At 44.5% G+C, this 19,848-nt stretch overlaps 1 protein-coding gene across 1 annotated transcript in view; it reads left to right on the forward strand.

Annotated features, from left to right (window-relative positions):
- Nucleotides 1-19,848, forward strand: part of robo2 (roundabout, axon guidance receptor, homolog 2 (Drosophila)) — a 159,712-nt gene that overhangs the window by 95,855 nt on the left and 44,009 nt on the right. Inside the window, exons 3-7 of the mRNA XM_069668005.1 lie at nt 4,706-4,863; nt 5,126-5,246; nt 5,913-6,051; nt 15,334-15,470; nt 16,644-16,655. Coding sequence (XP_069524106.1) covers nt 4,706-4,863; nt 5,126-5,246; nt 5,913-6,051; nt 15,334-15,470; nt 16,644-16,655 — 567 coding nt within the window. The remainder of the gene's footprint in view (nt 1-4,705; nt 4,864-5,125; nt 5,247-5,912; nt 6,052-15,333; nt 15,471-16,643; nt 16,656-19,848) is intronic.

Genomic DNA, 19,848 nt, shown 5'->3' on the forward strand with positions numbered 1-19,848 from the left:
CTGCTTAAATAAGGATGTTTGTTTAGGGTTATGTACTCAATGAGAGGTAGAAGCACAGTATGTGGTATCAGTTTGATGGAACGCACTCCATTCATTTACAGTCAGCGCCCATCCATTCAGCACCTTTGCGCTCCTCTCTTCAGTTTGACCTTGATCAGGCATCCTCTCGTCATCCCCTGCAGTGTCGGGTTATGTCTTCCCTCTTTCCTCCCAGCATTCTCACCACAGCACACGTCTCTTCTCTTCTCATCCAAGGCTCTATTAAAGCTTCACATTTCATATGATATCAGCACCTGCGATTTCCCCCCACTACGGTATCACTGCCGGCCATATGATTCTCTTTACCTTCCCTCTTTTCCATATTTCCTGCATCTTATCGGTGAAAGTGACAGTGTTATTTACAATCCCTTAGCTCTGGATTTGGAGATAGGGAGAATAGTGGTGGAGATCATATCAGGGCTTGGCCATGGTCTATGGAGAATGATATGCTGTGTGCACGTGTATGGCTTCATCTGTGAAAACCTCATCTGCTGTCGGGGCGGAGAAAGAAAGCCCCGACGAGCCGGAGAAAGTGAGGAGAGGGGGCAAAATCCGACGCATGGGACTGGAGAACAATTGATGAATTGAGAAGATGGAAGAAAAAGAGAGACAGAGGTGGAGGATGACCCCTGATGGTGATCGAAGAGAATAAGACGGACAGAGAGGGATGGTGATGAGCTGTGCTAATGATGAGAGTCTCGACTCAGTTCTCAGAGGAGGTGCAGCCTTGGGCACCGCCAGCCAGCCATATTTTTGCAGCTGTTTCTCTGGTCTGACCTGCAACCCCTCAGCGGAGGAATATCAGGGAAACGCGTGAACCTGCTGCTCGCCTGCCTGCTGAGGGGGTAATTTCTGCATCTGGATGGGGGGGCAAAGGTTAGCTCTGGCCGGTGGGAGGGCAAATGAGCGAGACGGGGCTGTAGAAAAAGCTTGCATCCAGACAAATGGAGCACATCTCCTTTCACCGTGTGGCATTATCCTTCTCCTGCCTTCAGCGTCAACAGTAATACAAAACATCAATGACAGCACATAGAGTGGCTTTGGTATGTTTTGTCAAGTGACATATATATTGTCTCTCTTCTCTAAGGGTGGAATTGAAAATGGCGGTATTGTAATAGCACTCTGCCGGATGAAGCGCAAAAAGCACTCGAATGAAATGATATTATAGCTTGGAGCTACCTCTCAAAAGCTCTCCCAGTTTGTGTGTGTGTGCATGGTTTATTTTCTAATCAGAGTGTGGGTAGAGGGTGGTGGGTCTGGGTGTCGGGGTATGGCCCGGGGCTTCTAGCTGTTGTAATCGCTCTCTGTGTTTCTTAAACCCTGACCCAGGAGAATATCTATGAAAGCACGGAAGGTCTTTTCCTCCAGTAAATAGGGAGGGGGAAGTAATAACAACCGCACAAACATACACAAACATTCATATTTGCACTATTACAAAAAGATAGCAAGCCCTGCAGCTTTTAAGACATAATTCACCGTTTGTCTGGTTTGTGTGTAGGTCTTTTGTGTGTGCGGCGAACGTCCATCAAAGTGATGTGAATGTCAAAACGGAGGAAGAAGAATTAGGTTTTTCCACATCAGTCTGGTGTTGTGGCAGCGAACGCAACCTTTGTGAACCGCAGCTAGGTACGCTCCTGTAGGTGAATGCATTTGTCAGCACTTATCTCAGTATGCAGGCCGGACGCTTCAGTCAAGGCTCCCCACTAATCTCACCGACAAGCAGTGTCACCCTCCGGTGAGTAATATCTTGGGTGGGAGAAGAAGGTGCGCTGTACAAAATATCTTGCTGTCCTTGCACTGCCACCTCTGTGCTGTGTCGCCGGGTGTTTGTGCTGTCATGTCTGCGTCTGGGTGATTTTTCGTGTGCTGAGTCTATCTTAGCAGAGAACACACACAAACAGACACGCAGGTGGACCTCCCCTAATGGTTGCTGGCACAGGCCCCCCTGCCAATGTAGGACAATCTGGTTTACAAAATAACTGCGTGGGTGTCTCCTTTGTGTTTTATTTTGGCAAAGACCTCCACTCTCAACCCCTCGGCTGTTTCACAGCGCAACTTTGCAACCCGACTCCCTCCCCTTTAAAGTTGGAGGTGTTGAATCAGCGCCAGCTGAAAGAGCTACAAATTTGCCATGCTTTGCCCCCTGCCTGATGCTCCTTCATACAAATCAGCCCACTCCTCTGATATTTGGAAAATAAATAAATAAGTAAGATAAGAGAGGCAAAGGCAGATTAATATTATTCAGATATGAGTTCTTTTTAGCCTGCAGCTGGATTGACAGATGTAGCACTTGCCAACAGAGGGGTGTAAATGTAAAAATTATATAAATATTAATAAGGCGGTAAACAAGAAGGCAGAGTTTGGGGGCCTGCTGGAACTCCATGGGAGGTGAGATATTTTCAGTAGAAGAAGAGCTGGGTGTTTCAGGGGGATAGAAAGGCAATTACCTTACGTCTGTCGGCTCATTCGGGCCCTGAATGCCTACAGGGCCTCAGAGCTGGAGCCGGAGCTGGGTCTCTGACAGCAAACACACAGACCCACTTAATGATACACACATATCAGATGCACCTCACATAGATTAACAGAGAAGTCAGTCATGTTATGATTCTAATATAAGAGCATTCGCTTGCCTTGTGATCCCGGGCGTAGCGTAGTCCAGCCGATGGAGGTGCCTGCAGGCAGCAATAGGAGAGATGCACGCCCGTATTGTAATGAAGCGAGGCAGACTGTACAGTGAGGAGATGAAGATTTGAGTTGTGTGTGTGTGGGAGCTTTAGCTGCAGGAGTTGACCTTGATGGCTGTGGCTTTTTATTTGGATAAGATATAGTAGTAAAGTGTATTTGTACTGACCTCTGCCCTCATTTACTTAGTAAACGTATCTGTGCGGTGTTGTCTTGGTATTAACAAGCCCTGAACCAACACACAGGGCATAATCCTTTCTGTTGGTGTGTCATGTTTGCCTGCGTGTTGCTGTTTGTAACACTGTGTTGATCCTGCCCTCAACAAGTGTGTGTTTTATTTTATTTGTTCGACTCTGTTTGTATTTTTCGGTTTCTACATTTTGCGTGTTTGTTTCGATTGCGGTGCGGGGGTGCATTTACTGTGACACACTCTGCAGTATTAGATTAGATTAGACAGCGTGGCACATGATGCACCTAATGTGCGCTTCTTTTGTCGTCGTTCTGTTTCAAAGGAAATTGATTCTGACTAAATCCCATGGGTGCCGGCAATAAATGGAGGGGAGCAATTAAATCCAACGTGATCTTGAAAACAACAGGCAGTGCATGGTCCAAAGCAGGCTGTGATTTTAAACAGCAGGACCTCCGTTTGTAATGCAAATACACGGAGCGCAGTGGTGATGCTGTTAAACCCACCCTAGGCAGAGGGTCGGCCTCTCTGGAGCCGGCTAATTACCTTAGCTTTTTAGATTAGAGGGCAGCCCTGCATGAAAGACAGAAAACCTCTACTTCTACCTATTCTGTATTCTCTCCTATTACCCCTGTGTAAAGGTTTCATTTGAATTCATGTCACACAAAAGTCCCACTCTGTACCCGTGTGCATCCCCAGGATAATTGGGTTGAAAGCTTCCTCACTGGCTGCGCCTGCTTCTCCTTGGTCAAAATAAATAAATAAGAAGACAATGGCTGCGCTGCTTTCTGCAGAGAGGGTAAGAAGAGTGAATGAAGAGATGAGAGAAGCCTGGAGCGCGGGGACCAGTTATCCCCTCTTATAATCCCGGCACTCCCCGCCATTGTCCCCAGCGCCGCGTGGAATTTACATAAGGACCTGTGGTGCTGCCCTTAATTTAGCCCTCCTCAAGCATCTTCAAACATCCTCGTACAAGCTCGGTCCTTTTATCCTTCAGAAGATTCATGTGTCCCTGGCTGGATGGATGGACACTGCTGAAGCCTAAATTCCTTAAGTGCTGCTCCACGGATTAGATTTATAGTACATCAAATAGAGAAAGATCTGTTTGAGTACACACAGCAGGAGAGAGGCAGCGTGACCTTTAAACCTTCATGTACATTAGGGTTTATGTTTATTCAGTCATTGGTATGTCAGGTGTATCCTGCTTGTATTCATTGCAGTTAGTTTAATGTTTGAGCTTTCACATCTGAGTGTGTGTGTGTGTGTATCAGCAGCTCTCCCTGTTTAATAATGAGCTGGTGTTCTGGTTTAACTGAACACCACGCAGAGTGAGAGGCTATCTGAGTGATGAAAGGCCTACCTGAGGGTGATTAGATACAAGGCCACAGTTGTTCATCAGACCACCCACTGGTTTTTTTTGTGTGTTAGCATGTATCTGGTTGTGTGTCAGTGTGTGTACGTGCACATGCCAGGAGAGCGAAGCGGTGTAACACCCGTGTGAGCTCTCACATGTGAATGACACCAGGCTTCAGGGCATTCTGTCTCTGTTTGTTCTGCTACCTCCACAGGGACCTCCATTAGCTCCAATTAGCTTTCACTTGTGCTCGCCTTGTCAGATGAAGCCGCACGTCCCATTTAAATCGCCTCGATGAAAGATGCATACATTCATGCTGTGTTGTGCACACAACTTTATTCATACAGACAGGCTTTTGAAAATTTCAAATGTTAGCAATTCCACTTAAACCGTGTGCTAGACGGCTGTACTCATTCTGAACTGCCTTCTTCTTTCCCCCTCAGTGCTGCGAGATGACTTCAGACAAAACCCGACAGACGTGGTGGTGGCGGCAGGAGAGCCGGCGATCCTGGAGTGTGTGCCTCCCAGAGGCCATCCTGAACCCACCATCTACTGGAAGAAAGACAAAGTGCGAATTGACGATAAGGATGACAGGATCACTGTGAGTACTATTACCATCTTGTTTGATCTGGACTGAAGAGGAGGAACTATTTGTCAGTGCTTATTAGGAACTTTATTAGTAGTGTGTAAGCTTATAGCTCTTCTGTAATGTCTGTCATTAAACATGTGCAAGTAACAGTAAGGAGTCATTCTTTTGTTGCTGCACTCGTGACTTACATTTGTTCACAAGGATGAACTAATTTGCATAGAGAACATTAGTAAAAGCAATACGTGTTCTACATTGATGTATTTTCTCCCCTTAGATCCGAGGAGGGAAGCTCATGATCTCCAACACAAGAAAGAGTGACGCTGGCATGTACATCTGTGTGGGTACCAACATGGTGGGAGAGAGGGACAGCGAGACAGCACAAGTCACAGTGTTCGGTAAGACTTATTTACTTCCATGGGAAAAGGATACAATCAGCATTCAGACCCGGGGCAAATTACTCTGCAGTAGACCCGGGTAATTATCACCTCGACTCCGATCGGCAGTGATGGGAACACAAAACCCGGGTCGACACGCTGATCTCCGCTGTCATCTCAACTACAAATTCCGCCTGTCTCCATCCAAGCAGCGCTCGAACATTGTTCCAAAATTGTCAGCACAGAGTTTGATAAATAGACTGAATGAGTTATAGATACAATAAAGACCTAATCACCGCAACATCTTCACTCGCCTCCAGGCTGCTTACCAAAGAGTATAATGTAAGTTCTTTGTGCGTGCTATTGTTTACTAACCCTGTTTCCGGCACGCTCGTGACGTCAGACGGTGACGCAGCAGAAAAGGATACTTCACTGGCAATGGCATTTATTAGCAGGTCCTCCCGGGTCTGAAATACCTGCGCCAACATGCAAATTTTTGTAGAAAAGGTGTATAACACAATGACTGAGGCAAACTGAATATTCAAAAGCAAAAAACACAGGGAATCATTTTGTAGGAAAAGGATAAAAAATGAAAATATACATGCACTTTGTATTCACTCATTGATATAAACCCATTGCATTACATAATAAATTGAACTATTCCTCTCCTTTGTGACCATCCTGCAGAGCGACCGACCTTCCTCCGGAGGCCTATCAACCAAGTGGTCCTGGAAGAGGAGACGGTGGAGTTTCGCTGCCAGGTACAAGGAGACCCTCAGCCAAATGTACGCTGGAGGAAAGACGACGTAGACGTTCCTCGTGGGAGGTACGTGCATCTACAAGACTATTCTCCAAAAAGCTGCATGTTTTCCTACAGGCGGGAAGAGTTTCCTGAAATAGTTAGGATAATGCACACAGCAGCAAACTCTGTTACTGTGCGGGAGCAATGTTTTTTTTAGCATATGTGTGTGCCTCTGCATACCGGTATGTGTGTGTCTAGTGCTGATGTGACAGGCTGCACTTAATGCAAAGGAGCTGTGGCGGCACTGGTGTCAGCCTGAGTGACTGTTTCAAACTAATGATACCTCTATGGAAGCTCTCACCTGGCCTTGCTGCCAGTCGTGGGCATAGAACAGCTCCATTAGTCTGTACGCAATGCACATTACACATTCAGGGTGAACTGACTCCGCCCCTGGATGCCCCAGACAATAACAGGGGTGGAAGTTATCTCATGTCATGAAAGGGGTCTGCGTGAGGACAAACAGATATTGAGCCAGACAATTAAAAGTGAGTGACAGGTAAGTGGGCACGGAGGCTGAAAAGCAGACACTTAGACAAGCTGAAAAAAATCTGCAGACAGAGAGAGAGAATGACAGCAGATATGAAGAGATAGAGCAGCAGCTGACGTGGCCTTCAAGTGTCTGTGTACAGGTGCAGCTGTTCAGGTAGAATCTTGGCACAGACACCTGAAAGATAATCGCTCCCTCCCTTACACATTTAACCCTGTTCAGTGTGTGTGCGCTGGCTGACGTGACTCACGCTCGCACTCACAGTGTCAAAAACAAAGACTGATGAAAGACAGAGCACTGAAACTCTGTAATTTATCTACAAATCATGGCTGGCTATAATCTGTCTCACTGCCTGTAAAAAAGCCACTGATGACATAGTGATACTGTTCCTGTTGGGTCTCGTGCGTTTGCCTGTTGCTTCACTGTGAGTCACTGGACCCGCAGTCAACAGCAGTGTCATTGTCAGGAGTGGACTTCAAAGAGACCGGCATTCTCTCCCCAGCCAACAGGCCAGTCACACACCGCTTGGATCACCTCATAAAGCACACACTCAGTGGACCTGACATCTCTCAAGGCTAGCTGCAGAGCCGAGCGTGGGCGGCTTGTTTGTGTCTGATAAGGATTTGGTTCACTGGGCAGTGGGACGCGAGCGCAGTGCCAAAGCAAACACATAAAAGTATTTCACTCGTGTCTTTGATCGGGAGTTGGCTCAGGAAATAAGTTCATTTTGTACACTAATTAACCGATTTATTACGGAGTAGGATGAGTGTCATGTGCCGGAGTCCTTGCTTACTGTATCATCCCTTTGAAGTTCGGCCTTATTTGGATTCGGAAAGAGAACATGAAAAAGACACTGCCAAAATTAATAAGCAATAAATACTGCAGTGTCTCTAATTACACCGTGAGGGCTTTTGTTTTCTCGCTATATTTAATTCTCCAGTTTTGCTTTGAAGCAGAAAGCAAGCATGAAGAGCGCGATATTCTAATTCTGACATTTTCTGCTGCCAAAAAGAAGAAGACTCATATTGTTAAGTGACGCACAGTTCCTGCTTTCTCTGCTGCTTATCCTCACTTAGTAAACATCAGAGAGGGCGTCCCTCTGACTGACAGAGGAATTGTTTAAAAACCCATAAAGAACAGATCGTAGAAGAAGACGAAGAAGAAATACAAACTGCTGCTGTAACACAGTTGTTTGTTATTACACTGTAGGCATCTGTAGCTGCATCAGTAGTGGTCTTCACCAAAGGAATAAAAGATCAAGCACTTCTGTATTCAGTGGGGAGGGGGTCTTTGTTTGCTCTTTATCTGAAAAGGTTACACTGTCCTTATTATTATGATAAGCTGTAGAAAGAGAGAAACTTCTTCTTTACCATCAAATACTTTTAACTTGTCTTAGCTGGTCCCTTTGCAAGCTTTGTGCTCGCATGTGTCCTTCTGTAGGTGTTTGTGTGGGTGCAACTTCTATACTAGGAAGGAGGGAAACGGAGCCTCAGCTGAGTAAACAGGTCTTTAATATGCTCAGTGGCTTCGGCAGCCTCTCAGGCAAACACGCACGCACACATACACACACTGGCACACAGACCTGAAGCGCGCCAGGATGGCACTGGCTTCAGTCTCTGTGGGATCGAGGAGGAGATAGAGACAGCACAAGAATGGTTTCAATTAGAGAACAAAGACGATGGTGCTGCTCTTTTACTTCTGTGTGGGCGTTTCACACTGTTTGTAGAACAAATTTGAAATCAAGCTCATTTACTCTAGGACTCTTGGCGACAGGCTTTGCTACTGTAATGTTGTAATAATGTTCAATACCATATTTATATTTATTATAATTAACAATAAGGAACCCTGAGAGATATACATGTGGAACCATTATGAATACAGTCCAGCACATGCCAGAGTAAATAACGGAAAACGACAAAGTAACATTAAATGTAAAGATGAATTAATTCTCAATATGTGTAATCACGTGGTATCCTTGCCTGTACTTTCAAGGGAGCACTGCAGTCTGTGAGGTGAAAGTGTTAAACACATTCAGCCCACCACACATACTATTAGTTATAAGAAGGCAGACTAGCCAAGACAGAATAATTACCTGTAGCTGAAATTAGATCAGCCCATTCCTTGAGCTTGCGGCTTCTTACTCTCATAATGGCTTTTTCTAGTCCAAATAGGTCTGTATGTTTCCATCAGGTCAGGAAAAAAACGAAATTACTACTTCTTCCATTTTTAAACAGGACCCTAAACTGTGTGCTAAGCTAATGAAAGTCTAGGTCTCTCTTCGAGGACGGGGCTCAGATTATGAGAGGACCAATAAGTGTCTGAAAAACAGTGGGTAATTGAGGCTTTAATTATTAGCAGGGTAGAAGGAGAACAATCACATGTATGAGCTCCGGGCAGGATTGAAATCACTGTCCAGCACATGTAATATTAAAATCACCCAACCTCCCCTAGAGAAATAAATTTGATTCAAATGGGGCTCATACTTTTTGCCAATAGACGAAAGATTAAATTCAGATGGTAGAGTCTCTTTTCGGGGGGAAAATCTTTGGCATGTGTTATCCCACAGCTGGATTGTAGCATTTGCCTCACTATCCATGAAAACTCAGACACAGTTGAGTTAAAGTGATAATCTCAAAGATTTTTATTTAAATAAATGTCTGTTAAGTCACTATCTATCGCCGGATGAGGTAACACAATGGTGATTGAGCCTATGGCCCACTGATGAAAGCCTTTGCTTTTGCAGTATTACAGACTGGGTGTCTGTGGCGACTTTCGCAGAAAAAGTCACAAGCGGCGCCCAGTTAGTGACGTGTTTTCCATCAGCCAGCAGTGGTTGGTCTGCCAGAGAGGGTAGGCGGAGCTAAGCGGCTGCTTTTCCAGCCTCTGCAAGTGAGTAAACAGTAATCTACTATGGCTGAACAAACAAAGAAAAGATGGATGACTACAGATACAACTTCAAAAATAAGTGAAAATCCAAGAAAAGGAAACAAACTGGACGCTCAGTTGAAGGCAAACAGTCTAAAAAGGAAAGTGACCGTCAGCCAGGAAAATCAAGAGTTACGACCAGAGCCAACCGTGGACGTCACACATGCAACACTGTCTGCATATCTGGGAAGTGTGCTCCTGCAATTACCGTTTATCGTCATAGGTGGCGCCAAAGAGAACAAAACTGAGATCCTCTAGATTACCACTTTAAGGTGTACATCTACATGGCCCTTACAAATTGTGGCTAAATTGACATCCTCATATCAGTGATGCATAAACAGGCCATTGTATTATTAGCAATTGTGTTCTTCTGGATTAATATCAGTATCAGATTAATATCCGTCTGTCAGGAGTCTCTGCAGCATCACGGGGACGGCACACAAAAGAGAGCTTTGTGTCTCCAAATGGACGAGTTTCTGCCATAGTCTCTGAATCCCAGTGCAAAGACCCGGGCAGTGTATGTTATCTCCCACTGCCTACCAGCTCAGTGTGTGGCCCACGTCTTCCCCTCCTTTGGTTCCCAGCTCCCTCCTCATTTGCAGCGGACCCTTGTGCCCTCTCCTGTGCCTTATCAGAGCCCCTTTGGTCTTTCACTCTATCTGTATTCAGCCCCCCCTTGTCCCCACTGACCTCCAAAGCACAGCCCCTGCAACATTCTGCAGAAAAGCCTTTCTTTTTGACTCCATCCCTTCATGGTGTGTGTGTGTGTGTGTGTGCACGTGTGTGCGTCTGTGTGTGTATGAAAGAGGTGTGTGGGTCATTCTATTTGAGAGAGCTGTTAAAGCCAGTGTGACAGGAGCGCCTGTGTTATGCTGACCGTCCAGTTTCAGTGATTTCTCACCTCCGCAACTCAGCAGAATGAAAATACGGCAGGCTATGGTTCCTGTCTCCATTACTTCCCCTGATATATAAGTGGATACATCTGCTATTTATGAGAGCGCATGTGTGAGGAGGCTGGTGGGTGGAATGGCAGGAGGATGTGCGGGGAAATGTTTTATCTTTAAGGTTTTTTAACACTGATGGTGTCAGCGCAAAGGAAGGTGAATAAAATAATAATTCAGCCTTTATAGTGGAGAATATAGAAACCTGTCGTTGCATCAATTAGGAAGATGTGCAGCTGATCATATATTATGTATCAGTGCTTTAAATTCATCTTCATGAATGATGAAAAAGCACGTTAATACGTTAGCATCTGACTTTCTCCAGGCTCTTTGGTGTTTGTGCACCCTTTGTTCTGCGCACAAACACCCACAAAGAGTGGAAGAATCAGAGTGGCTTCCAGGCATCGGTCAATGGGCTGTGCTTGTGCAACATTTTCCAGTAAAACTGTGGTGTCTGCACCAACCACTTTGGCTAAGTCAAGACTGCACTGCTATCACTGCTGTGGCACTGAGAGAAGCTTTTTTTAAAAGGCAAATTTAGCTCCATAAGGGCTTAAATCCTGCCAAACCCATCTTTGATTAATGTGAGATAAGGTGATTAATTTCAGTCGGACTGATGGGAAGGCCATGACCCTGCTGAGGCGTGAGACGTGCCAAGAGGGAGTGCAGTCCTGGCTAAGGGCCCTACAGAAGGAAGATGAGAAGCGATAGCGGTTAATTGATTCCCTCTCATGGGTGACAATGCCTGGACAGGTAGACTCCAGCTCTTTTGATGAGGATGAGGTAAAGAAGCAGTCAGATGGTGTGAAAGTGGATCAGACTGTCAGAATGAAATGGAGCATAGAGGGGACGTTGTGTCAAAGCGGTCAGGCCAGAGAGCCAGCTGGAATTAGTCCTGTGCTGTATCTCCAGTCTGACTCATGCGCTCGCCGTTGGCACACAACCCTTCTGCCTACCGCCGGCACCATTCACATGTACACACAGAGGACAGGCAGATAAGATCCTCTCAGGTTGGGTCATTTTGTGGGTAAGTGTACACACACTCAGCGGTCCAAGAGATAAGACTCTCTTAATGCAAGCGAATTGGCACGTAACCTAAAGGAGGAACATGGGTTAGTGTGTTCCTGACAGGCAAATCCTCTCAGATGATGTAGAGGATTTTTGAGCTGCAATGCTTTTAAAGTTTGTCCGATAAAGTTTTCATCTATGCTCAGCCCTCCCCGTGCAGCAAACACATCAAGTTGACAACCCAGAAAAATGCTGCTTTGTCTTGGCATTTGCTTACATTCCCATCACTCCTCATCTCCCTGCACAAGTGAATGACTCTGCACATGTGTGGATATGTGTTGGATGATTGTGTGCTTTGTTCTGTGTGTGTGCGTGTGCGTGTGTGTGTGTGTGTGTGTGTGTGTGTGCCTTTTTCGAGTTGAAAATGAGGGAGAGTCAGGCGGGGTGAGCTTGGCTCTCCTATCCTTTCCACAGCCCTTCTACATGTGCAATTACATTCCTCCTCTAATAGAGAACAGAGCTTTACCCCAATCCAGTCTCAATAAAGAGCTACTGTTCTCTGTTTGTGTGTACTGACGTGTGTGCGTGGCTACAGCTACCTCTTAGCCCTGAGTATTTCCACTCATCTTGTCATCTAGGCTGATTCCATATAGGAAGTTGATTACAGATTGATTGGGCTCATGTTTCCCACTAATAAGTCACGGAGCAGCCTGAGGTTCTGTTTGAGAGATTGATTGAGACAGGACCAAGAACAATAAGCATTTTGTCCAGTAGGTGCATATGAGGGTTATTCACATGGCGAGGGCTTGGTCATGAAGATGTCAGCCTGTGGGAACCTGTGGGAGAAGGTGAAATGTAGCCGTTTCTGTGAGTGATGTCTGCAGTGCTCAGGCCCGATCTTAACATAACATGAACAAGAGCTTTGTGAATTTGCTGCCAGCTTGTTACCATCGGCACCTAGCTAGCTAACAATCTCATTCTTTGTTCAACATAGAAGAAGGCAAACATTAGCCTACTAGCGCTTAATGCTAGCATCCTGTATAGCCATGGCTGTAGTTTGGCTCTTTAAATGGCAACTTCACTTAGTCAGCCATTCAACCGCTCAGGCCATAACTTTGTTTCAGACAAAAAATCTCATCAACTATTAAATGGATTGGTATGATTTTTAAAATATGAATCTATAGACCTTTGAGGATGTATTCTAATGACTTTGTGGTCCTCTGACTTTCAGCTAGCATATCCATGAGGTTGAAATATGAAACCCTAGGTCAGGTCAGAATGTGTAGTTGGTGGGAGAGCGCGGGCCAGAGTGAGCTCGATGTCTACAAGTCTTTTTTTGGCAAGAGACCAACCACAACAAGTAATGAATCCGCCAACTCACCGAACAATAACAGTCAGGATTTTAGCTAGTCATTCTAGCCTTCAAATGACTAGCAAACATTAGCTAGAAGTCTAGAAAGCTGGCGAAGTGAAGCTAACGTCAGCTAATCACAGAAGGAACCACTGCGAGATAATGAATTGAATGCATGGATCTGTTAGCTACCTGTATAGTTTCAGTGAGTACGCTAATTTTTAGCATCGTGTACAGCCATTGCTAGTCAGAATATAACATGTTAAGAGTTTGATTTTAAAACCATTCGTTTACATAAATATCTAGCTATTTGCACTTCAATGTCAAATATGGTCTGAAAAATCCACAGAGAAGTCTGGAAATTTGAGTCTGGAAAAGTATGGAATTTTAAATGGAAAATGTTTTCTTAATTGACCATTTGAATTCCACTGGAAGTGAGCTGAGTCAACCAAATGTTGGAAAATAGGGTTGCACTAACCAACTTGTTAAGTGAAGCATTAAAATTCCTCTTTTCTCAGTGAGGGTAGCTTGATTGAGAGTGGTTGGGGAAATGTACGCACTCACTTGCTCTGTTTGTGGTTTGTTATGGAGTCATGGCGTCCTCCCTAAGCCCTGACTTGTCCCTGCCACTCTTGTGTTCATCTCCATCTCCCGTAACAAGTCAGGAGTTCATGTTGAGCTACCCATCCCAGAGGGCAGAGGAAGGGAGGATCTCTCTCTATTAGCTTGTTTGTTTTTCACCTGACAACAGGCATGTCCCAAAAGGTGCTGTCTCATTCCTTTGGATGCCTCTCACTCTGTTTCAACAATAAATGCTTTCTTCATGTCCTCCGCCATTACCTGAACTGTACATCCCCTCTCTGTAGAACAAAGCGCTCAGTCATGACTCAGTCAAATAATCATTATGGCTCCTTAAGTACCTGTGCAGAGAGGAGGAACTGGCAGTCAAAGTTGAGGAATGTGCTTCAATAAAGCTTCCTTTGAATGCTTGCTCAGGAAATGTCATAACAGCAGGCAAAAAAATAAGACATGGATAGACAGGACAGATTAGTTCTGCAGCTGCCGGTGGCAAGCTGCCATCAGTACACCTGAGGTCGAGCAGAGGGGTCTTTCCCACTCCAAGGGAAATGGGCCATAGCATACTGTTGCTCTGAATCCACATCATAAAGTATCACTGTAAACCATCATTTGTTACCATATGTAATGTATTATCCAGAGTGAGCTGTTATCCACCTTCTTATTGTGAACAAAACTTTTAACTTATCCCCCATTTATCCCTCTAATAGGTATCATCTGTGCAAGTCTTAGCCTAGTGTAGCTTATTCCTCTGTGACAGAGAGCTCTGTTGTCATCCAAAAGCTATTACAAACACATAAAAGAGTCATGCAGTCGCAGTGGGTTGAATTTTTCTTCATTACAATGAACACGACCGGAGTCGTTTGCTCTAAAATAACTCTAACTGCATTTTCAGTCTCTGAAGGGTTAGCTCCACATTGGGCAGACATCACTTCTCTCGGTTCTTTTATGTGTTTTTAATAGCTATTGGACTACAAGTTTGGAGTTTTATGGAACAGAGGCATAAGCTATAATAAAAGGATAATATAACTTCAGGCTTGTACTTTAAAGCCCCTCTGTGGGTTTGAAATATCCTGACTTTGGGGACTCCAGTGGTGTATCAAAAAAGACACGACAGCGTACCCATACAAAGGCTGAAAGCAACAGACTGCACCAATGTCACCTGGATTGTCTCATTTTTCTACAAAGCAATAATTGAAAATATTCTGGGAATATATAGAAATTGTACACAGGGGCTTTTCGGGGGCAAACAGAGTGTCAAGCACGGATACAATGGCCCTTTATCTGTTCATCTCAACTCTGTTCTCATGTCTGTGAGTGACAGACTGTGGGCAGCAGAAGCTTGTCAGGCTGACAGACCGCCATCACACAGACACCACCAACCCCTCCAGCACACTGCGTACACACTGCCAGGCTAGCACCCCTTCAATTACAGCCTGGAACAACAAACCAGACCAGCATTATCCCTCTGTCAACCACCATACTATTCATACAGGTCTGCACACACAGGCAATCTGCGAACACACATAAACACAAACATTTGACTCCTGCAGCGGAATTAAAACTGTGGCCAACTTTGTCTTTGTTGAGCTGCTGTACTGATTCAGCCAGGTGCTTTACAATAAGAAGGTGTAGTTCTAGATATATTGTCATGTGTAGTAGACGCACAATGGCACAATGAATATGGTTTAAAGATATCCACACACATACAGAGAAACGTCTCATGAATATTGAACACGTTTTGAGGGTTCCGATTGAACGCTCACTTCTCTGTGTACTGTGTGTCATTGTTGAATAATTGATCCTGCTCCCTACAATCTCCATTTGTCACAATGAACAGTCGTGCTGCTCTGAAACGATACACTTTCCAAGGCTAGTGGCTGACAGCTCAACAGACAAGGCTGAAATACTGAGGACTTATTTTTCACAGGGTTAATGTTTTATCTGACTTTGTTGTATTTCCGTTTAATGCTAAAAAAGCCAACTTCAATCTCATGATGTTACATCCTTGTTGACAGGTACGAGATCAAGTATGACAAGGACGACTATGTGCTGAGAGTGAAGAAGGCTTCCATCAACGACGAGGGCACGTTCACCTGTGTGGCAGAGAACCGCGTGGGCAAGCTGGAGGCCTCTGCCACTCTCACAGTCAGAGGTACGAAACACCTTTATTTGCAGCGACATTAGCTAGCACATAGCAACACTTAGAGAAGTCAGTCACCACTGAGGTTATTGTTCTTGTTCACAATATGAGCTTTTGATTGGCAGCTTACTCCAGAGGGTCTCCTTTGCACAAATGGAAACCCAGAATGCTGACTCCGACAGCCAAGAGAGATGTAGACAGTCCATGAATGTATTTAATTATTTACATTTCCAAGTGCGGCGCGACACACTCCGACACCCTCCACCCTCCCCCCCATCGTGGTGGTCTGCTAGCCACGCTACCCTCCATGCTGTAACCATCCAGTCAGCAAAGCCATTTCACAGATTACTGGTGCACACCGCCAGTCCCACACCTGGGGTTTGCAAGGTTAATAAAAACATTCTAACAATAATTTTCCCTCTTTTCAACACTCCACTTCCCATTAAACCCGAGTGTTTGCGGTCTCTGTGGACCTCTTAAGAGCGACACAGGGGGCCAGAGGGACAGAAAAACAAGGTCCACGTTGACTTTTCTTTTCACCTTTTATAAGGTAGTTTTGTGAAAGTAGCATCTTTGTGTTGTGCTTTACGATGAGGACACATACAGTAATGCAGCAGGCTCAGTAGGGAACCGCTACCTGTACCAGCTCTTTGTATTGGAGCGCTGGGTGTCAGACGCTCCCGTCTCTGGCCCACATGCTGTCTTCACTTAGACTTTGAAATGCTCTCTCTCTCCCTCTCGCTCTCTTTCTGCTCTGTCCATCAGCACGTAGAATTGTAGATTTCATTAAACGCAAGACAGTGAAGGTCCAGTAGTATATCTGTCTCTGATGAGCGAGATTGGCTGCCCCTGAAGCTATTTCAATGTAATTAAAAATGATCGACCACCAGGGGGCGCTTATACCAGGCTGCCTTTATCATCCAGGTGTCTGGAGACACAGAGGCTATGAGCTTCTCTATGAAACTGTCCAGCTGACAAAAGCTACTGGATCCTCCCTGCCATGCTTACCCTGTGCAAGAAATGTGTTGTCCCCAACATAACATGTCATTCATTCTGACTTTGATTTGTTTTTGTCTTATTTCATTTGTTTTTTTCTGTTCCCTCTTCTCTTGTTTTATATGTTTGTGTGTCTGCGTCTTAATTTGTTTCCTTTGTGTATCCACTCCTCCATTGTTGTGTCTCCAGCTCGCCCTGTCGGTAAGTACCCATCCTTCTGATTTGACCCATCCTGCATGCTCCCTTCATAGACACCACTGCATATGACTGCTTGACAATCAGTTACCATTGCTTTAACATTGCTGTATTCGACTAACACAGGTGTTACATCACATTGTGTATCCTCAGTTATTTGTAATTAGTTATGTAGCCTTTGTAGATTTCACTGCTCTACCAGGACATGAAAAACACTCATTTTATTTAATATGATACTTACAGAACTGATAAGTGAAGCCAGCTGCACTTATTTAGTTTACCAAGGGAATTGTTTATTCTCATGTTGCTTCATACTTTTCTAAGTGTCCGTCTTTGTATTAAAATTAATTAGTTGAGAGTGTGGAATTGGCTTCAAATTCATGTCTCCAAATGTGATTATTATTGATTAGACAGTAAACAGTCTAACTTTGTGATAAAAGTTACAACAGCCACAAATGTTCCAAATATTTGTCTTTGTGAAGTGCACTTATTTTCTGTGGGTTTAGATTCTATAACTTCAGTGGGGTGCTGATGGGACGGTGTAGGTTGAAATGACACTTTACTATAGCATAGATTTGTCCACTAAAGTAACTGAAGTTTTCCGTTAACACTATAGCTTTAAAGTTAAAAGCCCTTTAGATACGAGACCGTGTCTTTCGCAGCGACAGAGTGGACTCGCAGTCTGAGACATTGTCATCTCATATGGTCCAGGACGTGTTTGACTTGCAAGTCTTGTGGCCATCTGTGGATTCTTGGAACACAAAGCTGAGATCTGTTTGTTTTGGACGAGCTTCTTTCCGTCTGAGCCCGACAAAGCAGAGCTGCGGATCTCATTTTATTTCCCTATAGATAGGGAAAAAGGTCAAGGCAGAAGCAGATACGATATAGTTAGGACGTTTAATTGTCGGAGGAAGTGATTGAAAATGGTTATTTAAAGAGAAAGGTGTGCTTTTTAAGAGGAGAAAGTGCAGGAATGCAAGAACAAGAAGTAAGCGTCAAGACAAAGAGCGGAGAAGTGTGTTTCGAGACAGGCTCGACTGGCAGAGAAAACCCAGACACTGCTTCAGTGGCAGGACTTTGGTTGCCAAAACAGCAGTAGCTTTTCTATGATTGTCAAACTGTCAGCTTTCAAGAAGATGGAGAAAATTACACATTCACTCTGCCTGTGGGAAGAGACAGTAATTGCTGTCGACTTCTGAATAAAATATGATTGAACGTGGGATTTTAAAGGAGGAGGAAATTCGTCTTAGTTTGTGTGCCTGGGTGCACTGAATGAACGCCTGTCTCCTTGTCCATTTGTTCTTTTCACCCTGACTGCTGTTTTATGCCGAGCCCTCTCCAAACCAGGCAGATGTGACTTGTCATGAATTAAATATGGGCACCTGATCATGTGTTTCCTTTGGAGGGGACAGGAAGGAGCCTCTCACGTGTCATTAAGGGTCTCAGAATCAAAACAGGCCAGTGTGAGTTAGCCCTGAGCCAAGCTGGGGAACCGTCACACACACTGACTTCCTCTTGATTTGTCTGAGTTTTTGATCTCTGTTTCTCCCTGGGCCTCCCTCTCCTTTTTAAGTCCACCCCCCTCACATTTCCCATAAGTATTCCTTCTTTCCTTTGTCCTTATTTTGAAGTAGTAGCACAGTTAGAGAAGAAGCCCAAGATTAATCCAAAGCCGGCAGGAAAAGCTGAACAAATCAAAGCTACTGTTCTGGCCGATAGATACTCAATTCAAAAAGACTTTTGACCTGTAATCAATGGGTTAAATATTCAAGTGCAATAGTTTTATGAAATCTAGTTGAAAATCTAATTCCAGCTGAATATGATCATACATGCAAGCATAAACCAGTTATAAATCTTAAATCATAGAAGTGCAGCGCAGTCTTAGAGGTGTTAAACCATATTTTTAGCGAGTAGTTAGTAATGCAGGATGTGAGATCGAACAGAGCAGAGGAAGTGAAGGGAGGGAGCCGAGTCCTTGCCAGAGCATGATTTAGGAGCTCTGTATCAGGCCCAGCATTGTGAGAGCCACAAGAAATCCAAGCTGCAGAAGGCCAAATGGGAAGGCAGTAAATCTGTAGCCATCTGTACCATTCCCAACTGTGTGTATCTTTGACAAATACACACCCCCAAAAAGGGATTACATGCAGAAACCAGCCAAATGGGAAGGGTTTGGCCTTACTGGAACCAGCTGGCTTGTCATTGAAAGGACTTACAAAGAAATCAAAAGAAACAGAAAGGGTGCAAGATGTTGCTTTGCAACAATTCAGATTTGTTCTTTGTCACTGAGTTTTACAACAAACTGTATACGTTTGTATAAAGTTTAATCACTCTCTCATGTCTATAGTGTGTGCATGTTTTTGCAGGGAGTCGGATTCTCTAAGTTGATGGCTTTCATTGCCTCTGCAGCAAACATCCTTCCGTCGAAAGAATAAAGAGAATAAACAGTAGAGGTTTTAGGGCCAAGCAGTAAAGCACCTCAGGTCAAAGCTCAAACATTTTAAGAGACCTTGATGAAGTTATGCAGCTGCAAAAATCATGGTAGTATTCTGCATCTGCACGTATGATTAGCTACTGTGTAAGAAATACCAGTCCAGTATTAGTTGCAGGTTGTACATAAAGAGCAGTGGTTGGTCTGCCAGAGAGGGTAGGCGGAGCTAAGTGGCTGCACTTCTGGTTTCTGTAAGCATTGCGAGGAAATGGTAATCTACTATGGCTGAACAAACAAAACAAAAAAAGGTCGATGACTACAGATACTTCAGAAACATATTCGAAGATCAGATGAAGGCCAACAGTCTAAAAAGGAAAGCGAGGAAGAGTTAGATACATGACAAAGGGAGCCAGCCATAGATGCCTGGTTAAATTGGGAAGTGTGCTCCCATAATTACAGATTGTTGCCAGTGGGTGGCGCTCAGTGTTATGTAATAAAGTTAGTCATAATCAAAGAAACATACTATTTTCCACATAAGCCTTTGATAGGTACTGTCCTGTGAATAGGTGATGAATATTGCCTGAACATGTTGAAATTTGTTAGAAGGCTGGTGTGAAATCCCTCCATCAGGGAGCGGTCAGGGGAGTGCAGAGAGTTGACAGTGCACACCAAAAGGACTTGTATCTAAACTCCAAACTCGTCTCCTTCTAATATTGAACCGCAACTGTCAAGTTGTCAGTCAGAAACGTCTCACTCCGTCTCGACTGTGAG

This window comes from Semicossyphus pulcher, unplaced genomic scaffold, assembly GCF_022749685.1.
Source record: "Semicossyphus pulcher isolate SPU_LCO1_2020_fin unplaced genomic scaffold, fSemPul1.0.p SCAF_19, whole genome shotgun sequence".
NCBI classification, from domain to species: Eukaryota; Metazoa; Chordata; class Actinopteri; order Labriformes; family Labridae; genus Semicossyphus; species Semicossyphus pulcher.